General features: G+C 50.3%; 1 protein-coding gene across 1 annotated transcript in view; it reads left to right on the top strand.

The window, feature by feature from the left end:
- Positions 1-18,406, top strand: part of DELE1 (DAP3 binding cell death enhancer 1) — an 18,527-nt gene extending 121 nt beyond the window's left edge. Inside the window, exons 2-12 of the mRNA XM_039702708.1 lie at positions 1-73; positions 157-256; positions 351-471; positions 786-929; positions 7,212-7,267; positions 8,977-9,070; positions 9,784-9,926; positions 10,747-10,905; positions 11,745-11,837; positions 15,333-15,489; positions 16,366-18,406. Coding sequence (XP_039558642.1) covers positions 1-73; positions 157-256; positions 351-471; positions 786-929; positions 7,212-7,267; positions 8,977-9,070; positions 9,784-9,926; positions 10,747-10,905; positions 11,745-11,837; positions 15,333-15,489; positions 16,366-16,622 — 1,397 coding nt within the window. The 3' untranslated portion in view covers positions 16,623-18,406. The remainder of the gene's footprint in view (positions 74-156; positions 257-350; positions 472-785; positions 930-7,211; positions 7,268-8,976; positions 9,071-9,783; positions 9,927-10,746; positions 10,906-11,744; positions 11,838-15,332; positions 15,490-16,365) is intronic.
- Positions 18,407-18,727: the final 321 nt, after the last annotated feature.

The raw sequence follows: 18,727 nt of genomic DNA, 5'->3' as shown, positions 1-18,727 counted from the left end.
GCTGCGCGCCCACCCCCGCCCGCCCCGCCTGTGCCCCCGGGCTGGGCGGCGGCCGCGGCCACAGCCCGGAGCGGTGAGTGCGGCTCGGTGTCCCCCGCCCCGGGGCCGGCGGCGCGGCGCGGCCTCACGGCGCCCGTGTGTGTGCGGTTGTTGCAGGGCGCCCGCGTGTCAGGATGGCCCGGAGCGAGGAGGAGGACGGCGGCAGCCGCTGCCCGGCCTGGTGCCCCGCTACTCCGTGCGGGAGGCCGTCACCTGGGTGAGGAGCAGCGCCGGGACACCTCGGCGGTCCCCGAGCAGAGCCGGGCGGGAGCGGGAGCGGGGCCGTTCCCTGACCGTGTCCCTCTCCGCAGGGAGCTGTGGGCGCGCTGCTGCTGCAGCTGCTCCGGCAGATCGCGGGGCTCCGCTCGCTGCAGGACGCCCGGACAGAGCGAAGGCTGCCCTGGCGCTCCGCGCTGCCCCCCCAGCCCGCAGGTGAGCGGCTGCGGCCTGCGAGGGCGGCGGGGCTGCCGGCTGGGATGCTGTTCGTGCTGTGCCGAGTGAGGCTGGGAGGGAGCCGGGAGAGGCTGAGGGCCGCTCTCGGGCCCTGGGGAGAGTGTCAGCAGAATCTCTGGTTCTTAACGGTTTGGTGCAATCCCACTCTGGGTGCTCTTACCTTTGTTTTCTATTCTGGATTCTGCTGCACGAACTTTTCCTCCTGCTTGTTTGTGTGGTCAGAGACACTGAGTACCTGCACAGCGCGGTGTTGTCACCTGGAGCAGACACAGCCTTTGTGCTCTGTGTTACAGTGGTGACTGAAGCCTCAACCAGCAGTCCTGGTGAGCAGCTGGGGTCCCAGTTCCTGCAGAAAGCAAGTCCAGAGGCTGTAGCAGAGAATTCATCCTCAGGCATCCCCTCGGGGCAAGGAGAGAGGCAGCCTTGGGCAGAAGCAGGTATGTGCCATGTGCTGCGGGGCAGGATACTCCTGGCAGAAGGACCTGGGAGTTCCTCCAAGGCAAGCTCGGAGCCACAGAGTGTGTAGCTATTTACTGACATTAGAGGAGGCAGGTGAGAGTGGAGAGGCAGACTTTCGGAGAGATGAATCAGAGTCCAGAGACAGGAGGAAAAAACCTCCTGAAGGCAGAGACAAGGCTGTGCTGTAACTGCAGGTGACAACAGCTTTCCCAACAGTGCTCTGCCTTAGCAGACTGATTGCAGCATCCAGTCCTGTTCTTTTATTGTGGACAGATGTTTGCAGCCAGAAGGATTCAGGAGGATGATGCACCATTGATCTGGGAGACTGCTGTATGTGGTGTGAAACTGGAGGAATTATTCTCCTCCTGCAAGATGAGGATGCATTTCTGAGCTCTTATGCCATAGATAAGACAGTGGAAGGAGGTATCAAAGACATTATTAAAATGAGTTTTATAAAAATAGAAAGATAGACTCCAACAAAATTGAAGTCTCGCCCAGGAAAGCGTGTCCTACATAGGGAATTTAAAGTCACACCAAGGAAGATCAGATGAGGCCTACAGCTCCCTAGATATAGAAACACTGATAATGGCCTCAGGAAAGTTGTTGGAAGCAGGAAGCCTGCTGGAACACATGGCAAGGGGACAACATTCAGCAGTGGTGTAGAAGAGGCACATCAGGAAACCAACCACAGATGTTGGCTAAATCACAGGATCACAGACTGGTTTGGGTTGAGAGGGACCTGACAGCTCTTCTTGTTCCCTGCCATGGGCAGAGACACGTTTCATTATCCCAGGCTGCTCCAAGCCCTGTCCAGCCTGGCCTTGGACACTTGCAGGGATCCAGGGGCAGCCACAGCTTCTCTGTGCCAGGGCCTCAGCACACCCTCACAAGGGAGAATTTAAATAATGAAGGTGCTGCAGAAAAGGTTGGAGCTGTTTCCCATTTTCTGCTTGCTTTCAGAATTCTGGCTTCCTTCTGTGCTGATTTCAGCTACTGCCCATCACTGCTTATCAAACCTTCTCCTGCCAGAGGTTACCATTCCCATCAGCTGGCAAATGGAGCATTTTGTTTCCATGTCTCCTAATTAACTCCAGGAAAACAGCCAGGTTAATTTACCTAAACTGCCAATTAGACTGTTTAACCCATCTGCTTTAGCCTGGAGCATATTAAGAAGCACTCCAGCACTGGCAGGTGACTGGACATGGACCTCTGGGAGGAGTGGTGGGAAGAAGTGGAGACAGCAGTGCCTGCAGTTGGCACAGCTGAATGTCCTGGAGTGCCTGTGTGTCTGACAAACAGCTCCTACTGAGAGTCAACAGGAAGAGCTTTTGGGCAAACTGATAAATTGAACAGTGACAAGTCACTAAGGCCACGTGGTCTTTGTTCAGATGTTCTTCAGAAGCTGGGAGATCACTGAGCCTCCGAGGATGATGTGTAATCCCATGCTCAAACCTGCTCTGTGGCCAGGGGAATGAGCACTGACAGATTGCACAGCTTGGCTTTTAAAAACGGGTGGGTGGCAGTTGGTTTGAGGCACAGAACTGCGAAAAAAGGTGATTCTAATTTGATAGAAACTCTGTTAGAGGATGGAGATGTCAGATGCTGGGCTGTATCAAAGCTCTTGGAAGGATTTAGGAAGCCATTTCTCAGGCCAGCTAGCTCCCTTGCAGAGACTTGAGAGAGTTGTAAATCTATTATGACTTCTTTGGAGAAGTCAACAGGCATGTGGAGCAAGATAATCCAGCTTTTAGCTTTCTGAAGATCATCCAGACAGCACCTAAACCAAAACTGTCTAAAGAATTAAGGCTGATATGAGGGAACATGGAGGGGTTACTCTTGGGCTGGTAACTCCTTAAAGCACAAGAAAGTTTTCACAGTGGAGAGCCATTACTGTAGGATTCCCCTGTCCTTTGTTAAACCTGTTCTGTTCAGCACAGTCAGCAGTGATTTGAGGAAAAGAGGTGATGAACGAGGCAGCAGAAGCAGCAAATGGTACAGAATTCTTCAGGACAGTCAAATCTGAAAGTCAACAGGCAAAGGTTGCACAGAACCAAAGGCAGGGTAATCCCCAGGTGGGTTAAACAAGTGTGCACAGGGGAGCGTGGCTGTAAATACACACACAGAGTGAGGAGTGTCAAATTAATAATAGTCTTGCAGAGGGAACATTTGAAGTCACTGTGGATGTGCTTTTGATAAGGTTAAGTCAGTGCTCGGCAGCAGTGAGGCCAATTAAATGTTAATTATGGTGAAGGAAGGAGCTGAGGACAAGGCAGTGCTGTGGGTTCATGTGAGTCTGGATGCCAGCCACATCTTGAGCACTTAAGGAAAAGACAGTGCCTGAAAAACAAGGAAAAAACTGCAGAGAAAAGATGACAGGGAGACAATTACATCCAAACACAGACTGACTCTTCAGCTGAAAAAAAAGAAGTGGCAGAGAATGTGCTGGTGCTCTATGAAACCAGAAGTGTTGAGAGAAAGAGAATAGGGACAGTCTTTTTCATAATGCTGGTATTAAAAGGCAGCACAGAAGGGTCAGGCGGCACGTTTGGAAAAAAGCAAAAGGCATTTTGTGTTTGGCCAGTACCCAGGTAAATTGTGGAACTCACTGCTACAGGCCAGAAATACAAGTGGCTTCCAAGAAGTGATTAGGTAAAATTACACATTGAAATGAGACTTAATTAGTCCAGCCAAGCCTCCTGCTCAGATCACAGAACAGCTGATTGCTGGAAAGTTCTGCCAGGGAGAGCGTGACTTTATAATCCCTGCTCCTCACCCTTTCTGCCCAAGCATCTCCAACTGTCACTTGTCAGAGATAATATATGTCAGAAATAATTTGATTTTGCTCCGTACATAAGTCCTCGGGTTACATTCCACATTTTGTTGTGCCTCCATTTTGTGGGAATTTATGGAGAAAAGTCAGGGGGAAGAGATTTGGTAATCTGCACTGCCTGAAAAAATGCAGGGTTTTGTCATATGAGAAGTCCTGGGAATCTTTCCATGGAAAGTGAAGCTTGATGATTCCTTTCTTTCACTACATTTTGCTTTCTACAGAAAAACCTGCCTGAGGTACAGGATTTTTTCCCCCTGGTGTTTAGCTACTGAAAGAGGGTGAGGCTGGCAAAATGAGGATGCAGCAGGGAGCTGGGGAGAGCAGAAGGAAGGGAAGGACAGACGCCTGGCAGATGATGCAGGGGAATCTGGTAGCAAAGCCTTGCCATGAGAGAGCAGAGCTCAGAGTGCAGCAGAATGTACCCTGGCTGCTGCCAGCAATGCAAGGGATCTTCTGGAGAGAATTCCATGTCCTTCCCCTTTCTCTGGGTGTTTCAGTTCATTTCCACACTTGCTGGTGCTGGTGTCCCTGTGCAGTGACAATCTGCTGTTGTTGTGGCAAAGATCTGTGGGATGGATCCCAACATCTCAGCTTTCCACAAGAGCCATTCCAATTTTATTGGAGCACAATAGGATCAAAATCTATTCCTTTGTTTAAAAAGAAAACTTGAGGAAATTAACTTAAAACTTGCTTTAAGTAGCATTCTGGATATTGCTGCCAGCAAGTCCTCAGCTCTGTGTTCACATCTTATTTTTTTCCATGCAATTTCTGCCTCACTCAGAGGGTTTTTCTGGAAGTTAAAGGCACAGAGTGAGCAAGCAGGTGATTACAGCCAGTCTCAGTGTTACAGCAGCTGAATGATGCCCTGGGGAGTTGTATTTTACCCCTGGCAGAACTGTAAAATTCGTTATTTCAATTCTGAGATTACAGACATTGCAAAAGTGTGTTTTCATTTCAAAGCACAATGAAACCAATTGGAAACAGTGAAATTTTCCATGAGGCAGAAGTGCTGGATTTTGGCCAGCTCTTGTTGTGACTTCGTTCTCGTGGATGTTTTGGGATGAGCAATCTAGGCTGTCTAGGAGAAGATTATTAATTCCTCATTTGGAGCTAGCTGTGAGCAACACTTGATTAGTCCAGGATGAACAGTGAAGAGAGACAAAAATATTTATTAACTGCTGAAGATGTGAGCGTTGGGCATCCAGAACACTGAAAGCTGCAGGACTGCATGGAAAAAAGATTGTGCAGTCATGTTGCATTTTAGCATGGGTTTGAAGAAGTAGAAATAAAGTCACACAGAAAATTCCAGCTGTGATATTCCCATCTTTTAAACTGAAGAATAATTTAGCTTGCCCAGCCTCAAAGGTGATTCTGAGGTCATTCAGGTCTTCCCGAGCAACTGTGGCTGCCCTTGAATCCCTGGAAGTGTCCAAAGCCAGGTTAGACAGGAGCAGCCTGCAGCTGCCATGGTGGGAGTTGTCCCTGCCATGGCAGGGGTTGCATTGGGTGAGCTTTAACTTCCCTTCCAACCCAAACCATTCTGGGACTCTCTGATCCTTCAGGACTGGGGCTGGGTGTCAGGATAGGTTGGTCCCTGTGCTTTTTTCCAGATGTTCTCTGGGATTGGTAACCCTGATCTGTGGAGATTTGAATGAGGAGGGGTTTCCTGTGGTAGATGGGCGCGAGGTGCTTCTGCAGGCTGATAGAATTCAGAATTAGTGGCTGTTTATTTTTCATGATTCAGTGGTTTGTCCAAATTACAACATTTTCTCAGTAAATTAGGAGTCTCTGATTTAGGAGTAGACACCCATGCAAAATGTACAGTTTCTTTAAAGTGTAGATGTACTAATGCTGTTTAAACAAGTAGTGGAGAATTCTTAATACGGACCATTTTTTTTCCATGGGATTTGCAGTTGTTTGTGTGGCAAAAACCCAAATTACATCACGAGGGAGATACACGATAGAGCCTTACAGTAAGAAATATCAGATAATTTGATGCCTGCTCTGCAAAGAAACAGAAAGCACAACTAATAAATTCACAGATTATACTACTTTAGGTGGAATGCTGCATAGAAGTCATGTTTGCCACAGTGATGTTGCTTGTTGGGTGAGTGGGGCCTGTTCAGATAACACACATTTGAATACAGCCAGGGGGGAATTGTTTGTCTGGGAATAATGAGGCTGCAGCTGGCACACAGGCCACAGCTCCCTGCGTGCTGTACAGCACAGGCACTGCAAGGAGCACTCCTCCCTGCTGCACACCTCATTGCTGCTGCTCCTGGAGCCAAACAGGGCCAGGAGTCGAGGAATCAGGCCCTAAAAGGATGTTTTGTTTCACTTGTATTGGCTCTCACACAGCTTGAGAGGGAGGCACAGGGAGGGCACACCTCTGGCTCTAAGTGCTCCAGGCTCCAGCACCTGGAGTTCAGTGTCCTGTGGAATCCAGCTGCTTGTGGTGATCCAGGTTATAAATCCTTGGCCTCAGGCTGTCCCCTCTTTGTGGAGGTCATTGCCCTCTTGCAGTGGCAGGAGTGATGCCACTGTAACCACTGCCAGCACAGTCCTGCTCTGAGCAAGGTGGCTTAGCTCGGACTGGAGATGCTCTGTCAGATAATTCTGGTTGCAGCTGGTGACAAAGTGCTGAACTCGTGGCTGTCCCAGTGTGCCTGAGAGGGCTGATCATCCCCTGGCACCGGAGCAGGGCTGTACCCTGCAGAGAAATTACCTGGAGAAGGACATGGGGAGGCAGCACCTCAGCTGAGGGTTGGGTGTGATGCCCTGGGCGAGCTGGGAGCTGCAGCAGTTCTGATCCAGGCAAACTGGGCATGAGGAGGCAACATCACCCCTCCTGTGACACTGCTGCACCTCAGTAACCCTGTTGGAAATTCAGGAATAGTAGCAAAAAGTCATAAAATTAACCAAGGCTGACAGAAAAGTGCTGCAGTTGAAATATGTGAATGGTGCAGCCTTTTTAGAATCACAGACAGGAATCAAGAGGGGCTGATTAGTCGTGTCAGAACTTTCAAAAGGAGGAATTGGCTTTTTAGTAAAGAAGAAAAAACCTAGAAGAGCCAGTGCCTGGGAGCAGAAACCCAGAGTAGAAGTACTTTAATTTGAAATGAAGCACAGGGGTTTAAAGCAGTGATTGCAAGTTACTGGAACATTTGGGAGAAGCAGAAGATTCTCTACTTTTGGTGTCTTCAGATCAAAACCAGGGGCCTTTCTGGAGGAGCTGCAGCCACAGGGCTGGATTCCAGAGCTTGCTTTTGCTCCAAAGGTCAGATTGGTTGGGATTCCTTCTGTTCCTGATGTCCCTGACTGAATGGGAGATCAGATCTTTAGGAAAGAGCTGTAGAATAGAGAGGATGTGAAGAGGCAGAGATGTAGCACTGCTAAACTTTGCTTTTTTGTTGTATTTTTTTTAATGCAGGGGAGTTCCAAATCCCTGTGAGCTCTGGGGTGGGGCCAGTTCTCCACAGTGCAAAGGTAAGGTTTCATTTTCCACCCCCTCTGTCTGCACCTTCCCAGAGCTACCCCAAGCACAGCCTGAGCAACACTCACACACAAGACTGAGAAAAAAAAAGGGAGCTGGGATATACTGACCTCTGCTATAGCCAGAAAATTCCAGGATTTACAGACTGCTATCCCCATCCTTTGATGTGTCTGTGTAACAGGGCTGCTGGCAGAGAAGCACTGAAAGAAAATGGTGAGAAACACCAAACCAAGCAACCAAACAAAAAAATAAATTCAGCAGCACCAGTGTGTTGCTGTGTATATGCATTTTGATGCAATCTTTCACTAGGTGATTACATGCTGTTGCTATTTTGGTGTTTACCAGACAACCCATGACTGGGGAAGGTGGTGTCACTCCAAATGCTGCAAATCAGGGCTGGCTCTTGTCTGGTAAAGAGGGAAGCACTTGGGGCTTGAAGAGAGTGCATCAGCTTGAGAGTCACAAGGCCATAAATTATATTATTGTTCTTGTTGTGATTAAACCTGCCAATTTTTTGCAATTCACATCTTAGATGCAAATAATTCCCTTTTTAAGATAATCACTCAGCTGAGTAATCGCTCAAGGACACTGTGAGCAGGGTGAGGTAAATTCAGCTTTTAGCAGAGTGAGTTCCTGCAAAAGGCACCAAGGAGGAATTGAGCGTGGATCTCTCCATCCTGGGAGGTGCCCCCTGTGCAGGGCTGGAGGAAGAGCCTGCAGCTGGGTCATGGAGCAGCTCAGGGATGGGCATTGGACCTGTCTTGGCCTCTTGGGAGTAGCCCCCAGCTCAGCAGTGGAGCTGTGGGTGCCAGGGGGCATTTTCCCGATTCCCTTTGTGTACTGAGCTCTGCTGCCACTCGATGGCACTTGGGTATGGAGCTGGGCTGGGCTGAGCCTCCTCCCATGGCCCGGGCTGTTCATTGCCCAGGAGGGAGGGATTTGCTGTGCCCTGCAGGGTTTCAGCAGCACTGGGCAGTGCTCAGTGCAGCTGAGGGGGCAGCTCAGCTGGAACTGGGTAAGGGAAAGGTGTGAGGGTGTTTTGGCAGGGACTCTGCTCTGAGCACAGTGTGGGAGAGGGAACAAGGGGTAATGTTATTTTTGGAGGGGGGAGTTATCTTAGAATCATGGAATATCCTGATTTGGAAGGGATCCACAAGGATCGTCAGTCCCAGCCCTGCCCAGACACCCCAACAATCCCTGGCAGTGCTGTCCAAAGGCTCCTGGAGGAGCAGCCTCGGGCCATGCCCATTCCCTGGGGAGCCTGGGCAGTGCCCAGCACCCTCTGTGGGGAGAAGCTTCTCCCAAAATCCAGGCTGAGCCTGCCCTGGCCCAGCTCCAGCCGTTCCAGGGCTGCTGGCCCTGTCCCAGAGCAGAGCTCAGAGCTGTCCCTGTGCTGCCCCTCCAGAGGAGCTGCAGATTGCTGGGTAGGATGAGATATTTGCTGAGTTCTGAAAGGTCTGCTGGTGCCTGAGGGGCTGCACCAAGCTGCCTGGCCAGAGGGCAGGAGAGCAGTGTCCATACAGCTTCCCCAGCAAGGTGGCTGTGTAGGACAGGGAGGGTTTTGTGTGTACACACGACCTCACTCCCCTGATGGCTGAACTACCATACAAACAGGTCTCACTGCTTGGTTTCCAAGCCAGCATCTCCTCTAGGGTTGATATGATTTAGCTGTCTTTAATAGCTTTTTTCTCTGACTCCTCAGGGTGACCCAGCTCAGCGAGGGCATTTAGAGGAAGCCGCTTTCCAATTGCAGCAGATTTTCCGAATTGATATTTCCATTGCATTGAATATCCTTGGTAATGTGGAGTTGGTTTTGTTTTGCCCTTAAACCACAGGTTTCTCATTTTGGAGGACCTCCAAATGGTTGCAGGTCTTCTGAGAAGGCAGGGATGGCAAATACCCAAGCTGAAGCCTCCTTTCAGCAATTTAACTGTGCTTGGAGAGATTTATTGCCCTTTGTCCCATCGTGCCACCTGATTTATCTCAGCATATTTCAATCCAGGCTTGCTTGAAGCCTGCACTGTTGTCCTGACATCTGTAGCTGGAAATTAAGCCATCTCTGTCTTTTTTGCAACACAAGATGTCATATCCTTGTATCCTTCTTTTATTGTCTGAGCTCACGGTTTTCCTGGCAAGCTGAAAAAGCAATTGCAGGATTGCAACTCTAAGAAAAGCAGAAGGAAGATGCAATGAGCTAAGAAAAGTCCCTGTCCTATATACACCACTAGTTGCAGCACTGAAAAGCAAGTTGTTTCTGTGTGAGCCATACGTTGTGTTAGCCTGTGATCTCTCTGCCACGAGCCCAGAAAAATCCCTAAAATGCAGTGTTGCCATTTTTCTTAGGGAAACTGTGGAAGGAGGGTTGGTGAGCCAGCTGGAAGTGGCCCAGAGCACTTGGTGTGAGCCAAGGAAGGCCCAGTGGCTGTGGGGGAGGTTGCTGCATTGGAGGCTGGGTTGTGGCTGTGTGCTTTTCCCTGTTTTCCGTGGCTTTAGGCTGTGTTTTCCTCAGGGATCGAGAGCATGAGGGCGGGGCACTGCCGGGTGGCCTTCACCTGCTTCAAGCTGGCAGCAGATCGGGGCTACAGCAAAGCCCAGTTCAACGTGGGGCTGTGCTACGAGCACGGCAGGGGCACGGAGAAGGACTTGGAGAAGGTATCCAGGGCCTGCCTGGGGGGTGGGTGTGGGCAGCACACATCAGGAGAGGGATCTGTGCTGGGTGCTTAGAGCCGTGCTCCATTGACATGGCTGGGAAAGTCATGGAATGTCCTGAACTGGAGGGAACTCCCAGGGATCATTGATCCACCTCCTAGTCCTGCATGGACACCCCAACAATCCCACCCTGTGCATCCCTGGCAGTGCTGTCCAAAGGCTCCTGGAGCTCTGGCAGCCTCGGGGCTGTGCCCATTCCCTGGGGAGCCTGGGAGAGCCTAGGCTCTGAAGACTCAGTAGAAAATGCTGGAAATAATAAAAATTGCAGCTTTGCAGAGCTGCTTTCAGTGTCACCAGTCCCCTCAGAGAGGTGTTCTGAGATCCCTTTCCCACAGCTTCTGAGGTTCTCCAGGTGCACAGGCTGTGCTACCAGCACCCAGCGGGGTTCCAAGGAGAAACCTGTCATGTTGCTGTATTTAAGACACCACTGCACATCCCAGGGCTTCTCAGATCTCCAGTTTGGCTCCTGTAACTCCAGCCTGCCACCTAGTGCAAGCTGGCCAGCAGGAGCTGGGAAGAGCTGCAAAGGCAGATTGGTTTGAGTCATGGTTGGCCCAGTGCCACCCCCTTCAGCTCAGGCCGGGTGGTTCCAGGGCTCTGGGGCACTCCCTGTCCACTGTCTCACCTGACCCAGCTGATGTTCTGCTGTGGGAGGGCTCTGGGGAGGGATGCAGCTTGTGATGGGTCTAGCCAGAGAGGTGAAGCTTGAAGGGAGCCATGTCATGTTCAGGGCATGCATCAGCTGGGTTTCTCTCTCTCTCAGGCAGGTTTTTATTACTGCCAGGCAGCCAGCAGCCGTCACCCCATGGCCCAGTACCGCTACGCCAGGCACCTGCTCCAGCACGGCCCTGGCAGTCCCTGGGACAGGCAGCACAAGGCTGTGGCACTCCTGGAGCAAGCAGCAGCAGCTGGCATCACAGAGGTTGGTGTCCATAGGTCAGAGAGCCAGCAGAGAGCCCTGACTGAAGGGCTGGAGCCACATCCTAGACAGCACTGGAAGGGAAAGCCTTCCAGTGTGTTTATCCCTGCTCACAGCACAGGGGTTGGGACTAGAGGATCTTTAAGGTCCCTTCTGAGCCAAACCATTCTTTGATTCTCTGTTTATATTCCTGACAGTGTCTGGGAGACAGCCCTGCCTGCAGACGGAGCCACTGTGCCGCGTGTTGGTTGGCTGTTATCAGTGGGGCTCTTACAGGAAACCTTTGGCTGGGAGGGCTGACCTGTGCTTGAAAACAGAGCTCAGTTTTTATCTCCTCTCAATTCCAAGAGTACAGGTCGCTGTTCTAAAGGAGCTTCCAGTGCTTGAAGCAAGAACAGATCCTCATTTTGTATCTGTGACTTTCTGAGATGACTCATCCGTGCAGATCTGTCTCCTGCCCTTCTTTCCCACTCCAGGAGATGCATTTAGGCATGTGCCATCTCGCCCTGGGAATGCCAGGCTGGCAGTTCCTGTGCCTTCTGGAGCTCACTGGCCAGGGGGTGCATCTGCTGCATGTTGGGGACAGGACACAAGTGGGAGCCATTCCCTGGCTCTGACTCCCACAGGGAGTTTGAAATGATACTCTGGGTCTCAAATGTGAATTCTTTGTGTTTACCAAGTCACGCTGATTTTTGTTAGGGCAGCCTTGGCTCTCCCAAGGGCCCCTGCCCAGGCAGGGTCCTTACCACACTGCCACAGTAACCCCAGCAGCTTGCAAAATCAGTAAAAAAACCTGAATAATTAAAATCCTGGCTGATCTAGACCGTGTGGTTTTGTTGCAGGCACAGGCTTATCTTGGAGTGTTCTACATGAGAGGGCTGCAGCCTCAGGAGAAGAGAGGTCTGAAGTACCTGCTGCAGGCAGCAAACAGTGGGGTAAGTGATCCTTCTGCCAGGGATTGTCCTCAGCTTGGGATCTGCAGGTGGAGGATTTCAGGCTTTCTTGGAAACGGGAGCAAGTGTCAGGATTTTACTGCCCAGTGTGAAGGGACAGAGCAGAGCTTTGGTGCCTCTTAGAGAGGAGACAGGCCCTGGGCACAGACCCTGCAGAAACAGCCCTGTTGGGCTGGAGGAGTTCCTGCAGCACCAGTGCCTGTATCCAGCTTCCAGCATTGTACAGCTTTCCCATTATGGAGCATCTACACCCTCTTCAGTCAAAACCCTTCACTACTGCATCACTTGGAGAACTTCATTTTGTTTATCACAGATCTGTTCTTCAAAATTGGCCCATTGTTTCTCTGCTTTTATAGAGAGGATGGAAAGACTGTTTCTGGATTTATTTTAAAATTCAGGCACCTTTAACATCTTGAAACACTTGAATCTCCATTCAGCCTTCCCCCATTGTTTCTCTTCACTCACTTGGAGAACTTCATTTTGTTTATCACAGATCTGTTCTTCAAAATTGGCCCATTGTTTCTCTGCTTTTGTAGAGAGGATGGAAAGACTGTTTCTGGATTTATTTTAAAATTCAGGCACCTTTAACATCTTGAAACACTTGAATCTCCATTCAGCCTTCCCCCATTGTTGCTGTTTCTCTTCACAGGTCATGTTAGATCCCCAAGAATCTTCTTGCATGCACTTTCCCCAAGTGGCCCAGGCTTCTCTCACTTGAAGGGCAGTGCCACAGTATGGGCACAGCACTCTCCTGAACCCCCACCAGCATTTAGAGGAGCAGGAGTGTGGATCCCATGTCTTGCAGCCAGGTTTCTGCATCCCACAGTTCTGTTTCTTGCCATTGTCCTCTTGTTTTCAGCTGCATTGTAATGGCCAGGGTTTTTTTTTTTTTTCCTGAAGAACTTGTTCATTTTAACTCCAGTTCCCACAGCTTTTGTGCAATGGAAAATAATGAATAGCTATTGCCTGTTCTGCTGGCTAATAGTTGTGGTTGTGGTGCCCTTTAGTGTGTCCTCTCTGAGTCATTTCTTTTGCAGGCTGCAGTGCTGGTTTACTTTGTGTCTCCATGTAGTTAAGCTGTTCTACTTTGCTTGTCAGTTTTCTGTCTATTTTTCTAATGCTCCTTTGACCATTTTAAGATGCTTGGACTAAAAGTGGACTCAGGATGGAGGTATGCCATGGATCTCACATAATGAGCTCCTCTGCTTTGTTCTGCATTCCCTTCCAATAATTCCTAGCCCTGCTTGCCCTTTGCCTGGCACTGAGCAGTGATGAGATGGTCTCAGGGAACTATCACAGTGTGATACCCAAATTTCTTCCTATCAGCACTACTTTGCATTTGGCAATACTGTTTCCTTCGTGATTGTGTTGCCCACTCCTTAGGTGTGTGAGATGTTCTTTAAATTAATTGTTTATAGTAAGTTTGACCATTTTGAGTGGTCATTTTTACATCGTTGTAAACTTTGCCACTTGGGTTTTCACCCTTTTTCCAGCATGGAGACACTCACTTTCAGTCTGCTGAGACAAGGCCTGACTTGCCAGAGCAGCTCAGACATCACAGTACACAGTATTCAGTTCTAAATCTGCTAAAAATCTCTCCTAAGCTTCATCCTTGGCTCCTTTTTTCCAGCCTGGAGTCAGAGGCTTACGCTGAACAGTATCACATTGAGTTATCCCATTAAACAGATGATTGGCATTTACTGGTAATGCCTTAACAACACCAAATCTGTCAGGTAACTGCAGGTCCTCAGCTGCACCCCTGGCATGTTTTGGTCAGAGTTTCAGACCCCAAGCATCCTTCCCCATCTCTGCTGCTCAGCAGGTGCTGTGGATGCTTCAGGGCCTCAGCCTTGAGGGCAGCTGATGGTGGGCTCCCTGGGATGGGATGTGCCCATTTTCCTGGGAGAAGGGCTCCATGGACAGGTTCACTTCCCATTACCCTGCAGTTGGAATAGATGTTTAGTTGGCTGAAAGAACACTTGGCATGGATGAAGCAAGGACAGCATCGTTTAGTACAAATCCAGAAAAAGGAAAACAGCACAAAAAGTCATGGATTCAGCATTTCACTGGTTGCTCTCTCTGCTAGAGCTGAGCTGGGAACTCTGACAAGTGTTTTTCCAACACAAGAACTGTGTTCTCCTTTGTTTCCCACTTTTTATCCTCCCTGATTTCCTACATGCAGCCATGGAATATAAACCCCTAATAAAGGGTTCTGTTGGAGAACTGGGCCTGACCTGCAGATTTCCAAGGGTGTTGCAGTCACTTCTGCCATGCTAATTTGGGGATCTCCCCTTACTGCAGTCTTGGCTCTGAGGTGTTCATCCTGTGAGAGATGCTGGTGCAGCTCTCCTGATTGAACCCTGTCTCTTGTCACAGCTGAAGTGCCAATCCTTCAACCTGTTTATCTCATCTCTAAGGAGTTTATTGCTGTCATAAGCTGAGACTTGCAACATTTTGCAAAGCACCCACTCACTGAGTTCTTCACTTGCCTCTACCAGCTACATCCTAGACAGCAATACTTGCAATATGTTCTTTTCTAGTGGCTCCATTAAAACTTGCTACTTACTTGGGGGTTTTTTTCCTTCCTTTTTTTCCTTTTTATTCTTTTTTTTCTTTTTTTTTTTTTTGCAAAGCCTTGTTTCTTGTTTAGATCATGTTTCTGGCAGTCACACTCTTTAGGCTATGCTGCTGGCTTTGTTGCTGGAAAGGTCTGTGTAACCATGAGTCCATGCAGTCTTTTTAATGTCTTCAGGAGTGTCATCCTGCTTTCCTGCTCTCTGAGACCCTTTGCCTCCCATTGGATCTCAAGGATAAAATGCACGGCTGACACATAAACATGTCATGGGTTTGGATTTGGCTTCACTGCAGTGCCAACCTTTGCTTTCCAGTTCATTCCCAGCAGTTACATATGTCTGAGTGGTTCAGGTGCTTTTTCTCCAGTGCATATTTGCTTCATTTACTTCATTTCTGCTGCCTGAGATTTCTTCTGGAATAGAATGAGGTGAGGCTGAGCAGGAGAGTGCTGCACTCTTGTGTTAAAGGGGAATTTCCCAGCCCTTGGCAGCAAGTACCTCTGTGCCATTTGTGATGTTTTTACAAGACTTGGGCTTGAACTCTCTTAGGGCAGTCTCAGGGCGTGCTCGGAGTTTGGGTGGAATCAGGATGTGGCGCAGTCAGGGCTGCCCAAGACACCTCAGCTCTGACCTCTGAGACAACTGAGCTGCTCTGCAGAGCCAGCTGCTCCTTTGTTCCCTGCCACAGCCCTGGGTGTTGAAGGGAAATCAGTGAATTTAATTGGAAAGGGATAGGAAGGAGCAGACCCAGAGATGATGCTTCTCTCCAGGGGACTAAACTACTGACGATACAGCCTAAGGGATGGAGCAGTAAACTTAGCAAGGTGACCAAAGACAGAGCAGTAAACTCTGAAGACGGTGCTAAAGACTCTCTGTTTCCTTTCCTGTGTGATTGCTGTGCCAGGATGCCCAGAGCAGGTTCCACGTGGGCGTTTGCTACGAGCAGGGCCTGGGCGTGCAGCAGAACGTGGCGGAAGCGCTGAGGCACTACCGGCAGTCAGCAGCCGCGGGGAACAGGCAGGCCCAGGAGAGACTGAGGGCATGGGAGCAGGAGCTGCAAGGTACCAGGGCCAGCAGGGCACCAGGGGCTGGGGGACTGCATGGGCAGGTGGCCCTGTGAAAGTGGGGCCTTTGTTGCCAGAGGAGGGCTCGCACAGGGCCACGGCACAAAGGAGTTCTTTGTGCTGAAGGGAAGGCCCCACTTTTCCTCCTCAGCTCTTTCCAGTCCAGCTGGAGAAGCTGTTCCCATAGTATGATGTGTCACAGAATCATTTCTGTTGAAGAGACCAACTGTGTCCTGGGGGACACCAGGCCCAGCATCACCAGCTGGGCCAGGAGGGGATTGTCCTGCTCTGCTCTGGGGAAGCCTCACCTCCAGTCCTGTGGGCAGTTTTAGGCACCACAGTATAAAAAAAGGCATTAAACCATTAAAGAGTGTCCAGAAGAGGCCACGAGGATGGGGAAGGGTCTGGAGGGAAAGCCTTGTGAGGATCAGCTGAGGACACTTGGTTTGTTCAGCTGGAGGAGACTGAGGGCAGAGCTCACTGTGGTTTTCAACGTCCTCCCGAGGGGCAGCACAGGGCTCCAGTGTCTGCTCCCTGTGCCCAGGGACAGGACCTGAGGGAATGGCTGGAGCTGTGTCAGGGGAGGTTCAGGTTGGATACCAGGAAAAGGTTTTTCACCCAGTGAGTGGTGAGCAGTGGAACAAGCTCCCCAGGGCAGTGGGTACAGCACCAAACCTGTCTGAGTTCAAGAAGCATTTAGACAATGGTCTCAGGCATAGAGTGGGATTGTTGGGTGTCTGTGCAGGGCCAGGAGCTGGACTTGATGATCCTTAAGGGTCCCTTCCAGCTCAGGGTATTCTGTGATTCTGTGGTTGTATGATCAAGCCCAGCCTTTGCCAGTGTCATTAACACCCTGTTTTTCTGTACTTTCAGATGTACACACAAAGCATCCATTCCCTTCAGGATTAAGAGCCTCCTCCTCCAGCCCTGATTTCTGGACTATTGAGCCTGTGTCTGCAGGTCTCCACAGCAGCCAGCCAGGCCAGTGTGGCCTAACCCTGCCCCACTCCTGGAGCACAGGCACACTGCACATCATGCTGCTCAGCAGTGCAGGGTGGAGCTGTGCCTTTGGAGCCAGGACAATGCCACTGGAGCTGCAGGGCTGGGAGCCCCAGCACTGCTGGCAGTAGAGCAGGCAGTAAGTGACACCAGCAGGCAGAGGGCAAGGCAGCCCTTGGTGTGGGCTGGAACCAGGCTGGCAGTGAATGGAGAGAGAAAGCTCTCTGTTCATGGAACAGGAGGCATTTTTAAATACCTGGGCTTTGAGAATAAACTTTGTGATATCTCCTGCAGCACCAAGTACTCTACCTTCCACACAGGGATGTTGCTTCTGCACCTGCATTTTTGTATTAGAGCCAAGCTATGGCTGCCCCTGCATCTCTAAAAGTATCCAGGGCCAGGCTGGACAGGGCTTGGAGCAGTCTGGGATGGTAGAAGGTATCCCTGCCATGGCAGGGGGTGGAACAAGATGACCTTTAAGATCCTTCTAGCCCAACCATTCTGTGGTTCTGCACCACAGTGGTGCAATCTGGTTCTAATTCCAGTAGCCCTGCATGTCTTGCTCATGATCCCCCAGGGAGGTTTACAAGCTACCATATGGGGATGTTGGCAACTAACCCTGGGATTGTCCTGGCCCACACCCTCTGAGGCAATTTTTTCTCTGTCCAAGGCAAGTCCCCACAGTGCCCCTGCACAGGGTAAGCTGGCTCTGTGTTGCCATCATGGCAGTTTAATCTGCTTTCAGAGCTGGGCAAGCAAGAGACTGAATTCTCATCATTGGGCAGAGTTTTTTATGGGATGTGACAGATCCACCTGTAGCAGTGAGGTGACAGCTGTCCCCAGCCATCCTGCACCATGTCACTGTCCTTCTGTCCCCACTCCTGCTCCTGCAGCCCTGGCAGGGAGCTGCTGCCACAGGCACACCTCTCTGAGACACAGTGAGCAAGGTTTGCTTCAAAATCCATCGTGTCCCTGTTTGCTGAGCACGCCAGCTCATTTTCAACAGAGTGGATAAGGGATGCTCCCAGTGGGAAGGCACCACTGGCAGGCAGCAGCAGCAGGCAGCTGGTGTGATAATTTCCTCCACTGGGGCAGCTGAATCCGGAAAAAAGCATTTGTTCACACCAGTTTAAACTGGTTCAAGGGCATCTGTGCAAGCTGCCCAGCTTCCTGTAGCCCTGGTGCTCTGTGTAGATCAGGCTCTGCAAAACAAAGGCAATGGCCCCATCCTGAACTTCTCCACGCAGCAAGGGAGGGGCACAGCCAGCCCTCAACACATCTGATTGTTCTTCTGGTCTGCTCTCTCCTTCTGCTCAGACCAAACTTTCTTAGACCATTTCCTTTATCAAGCAGGATACAAGGAGCAGGAAATTCCTGGGGTGGATTTCCTATGCTGTGATAATCCAGAGCATGCTTACGCATTGGTCAGGATGGGAGAGGGGCTGGGGGGGCTGAAAGCAGTTTGCAGAATCCGGAAATTGAACCAGGAGGGAAGAATTTGTCTCCTTTTAAACCTGCTTGTTATAAGGTATTTTTGTGTAAGGATTTTCCTGTGACAGGGACATCAAAGCAACTTTGCAGAGGGAGAGTGGGGTTGTGCTGGCTGTTTGTCCCTCTGCCTGTGCTCCCAAGGTGCAGAGGAATCCCACAGGGCTTAGACACAAATGCCTCCCTCACAGTTTGCACAGCTGCATCTCAGTTAGAATCTGGCTCTCTGACATTGTTTTGGTGCAAGAACCTGTTTTGTTTGTAAAACAAACCAGCAAGAGATTTGTGTTAGCAGAGCAGCAGCACGAGCAGGCCAGGCCAAACCCATCTGTGGAGGGATGCCAGATATGGACTCATCTGTACAAGCATTTTGGAGACACGAAATAAAACAGAACATTTTGGATATTAAAAAGTCCACCTGGGGAAATCTCACTCCATTGTTCTTACCATTTAGCCCCAAGAGCAACAGAAAGTGGTAACTTTCTCATTTACTCTGCTTTAAATGGGCTGTGTGATTGTCTGGTGCTGTGGCTCAGTTGTGTACACACCTGAAGCTGGAAACTGTCACCTCCAGTGAAAAGAACAGGAGTGGGATACCTGAGATGGTCCAGGAGAGCCCAGAAGCCCTTACCTGCCATCCCCACGCTGCTGCATGAGCCCGTGGGTCAGCAGTGCCCTTCACTTCTCCAGGAGTGCAGAGGCACAGACACCTGTGTGCTTCTTCCTTTGCCACCAATAGCTTGGTTTT

This window comes from Passer montanus, unplaced genomic scaffold (genome assembly GCF_014805655.1).
Source record: "Passer montanus isolate IOZ18808 unplaced genomic scaffold, ASM1480565v1 scaffold159, whole genome shotgun sequence".
NCBI lineage: Eukaryota > Metazoa > Chordata > Aves > Passeriformes > Passeridae > Passer > Passer montanus.
This window is presented reverse-complemented; position numbering and strand designations above follow the sequence as displayed.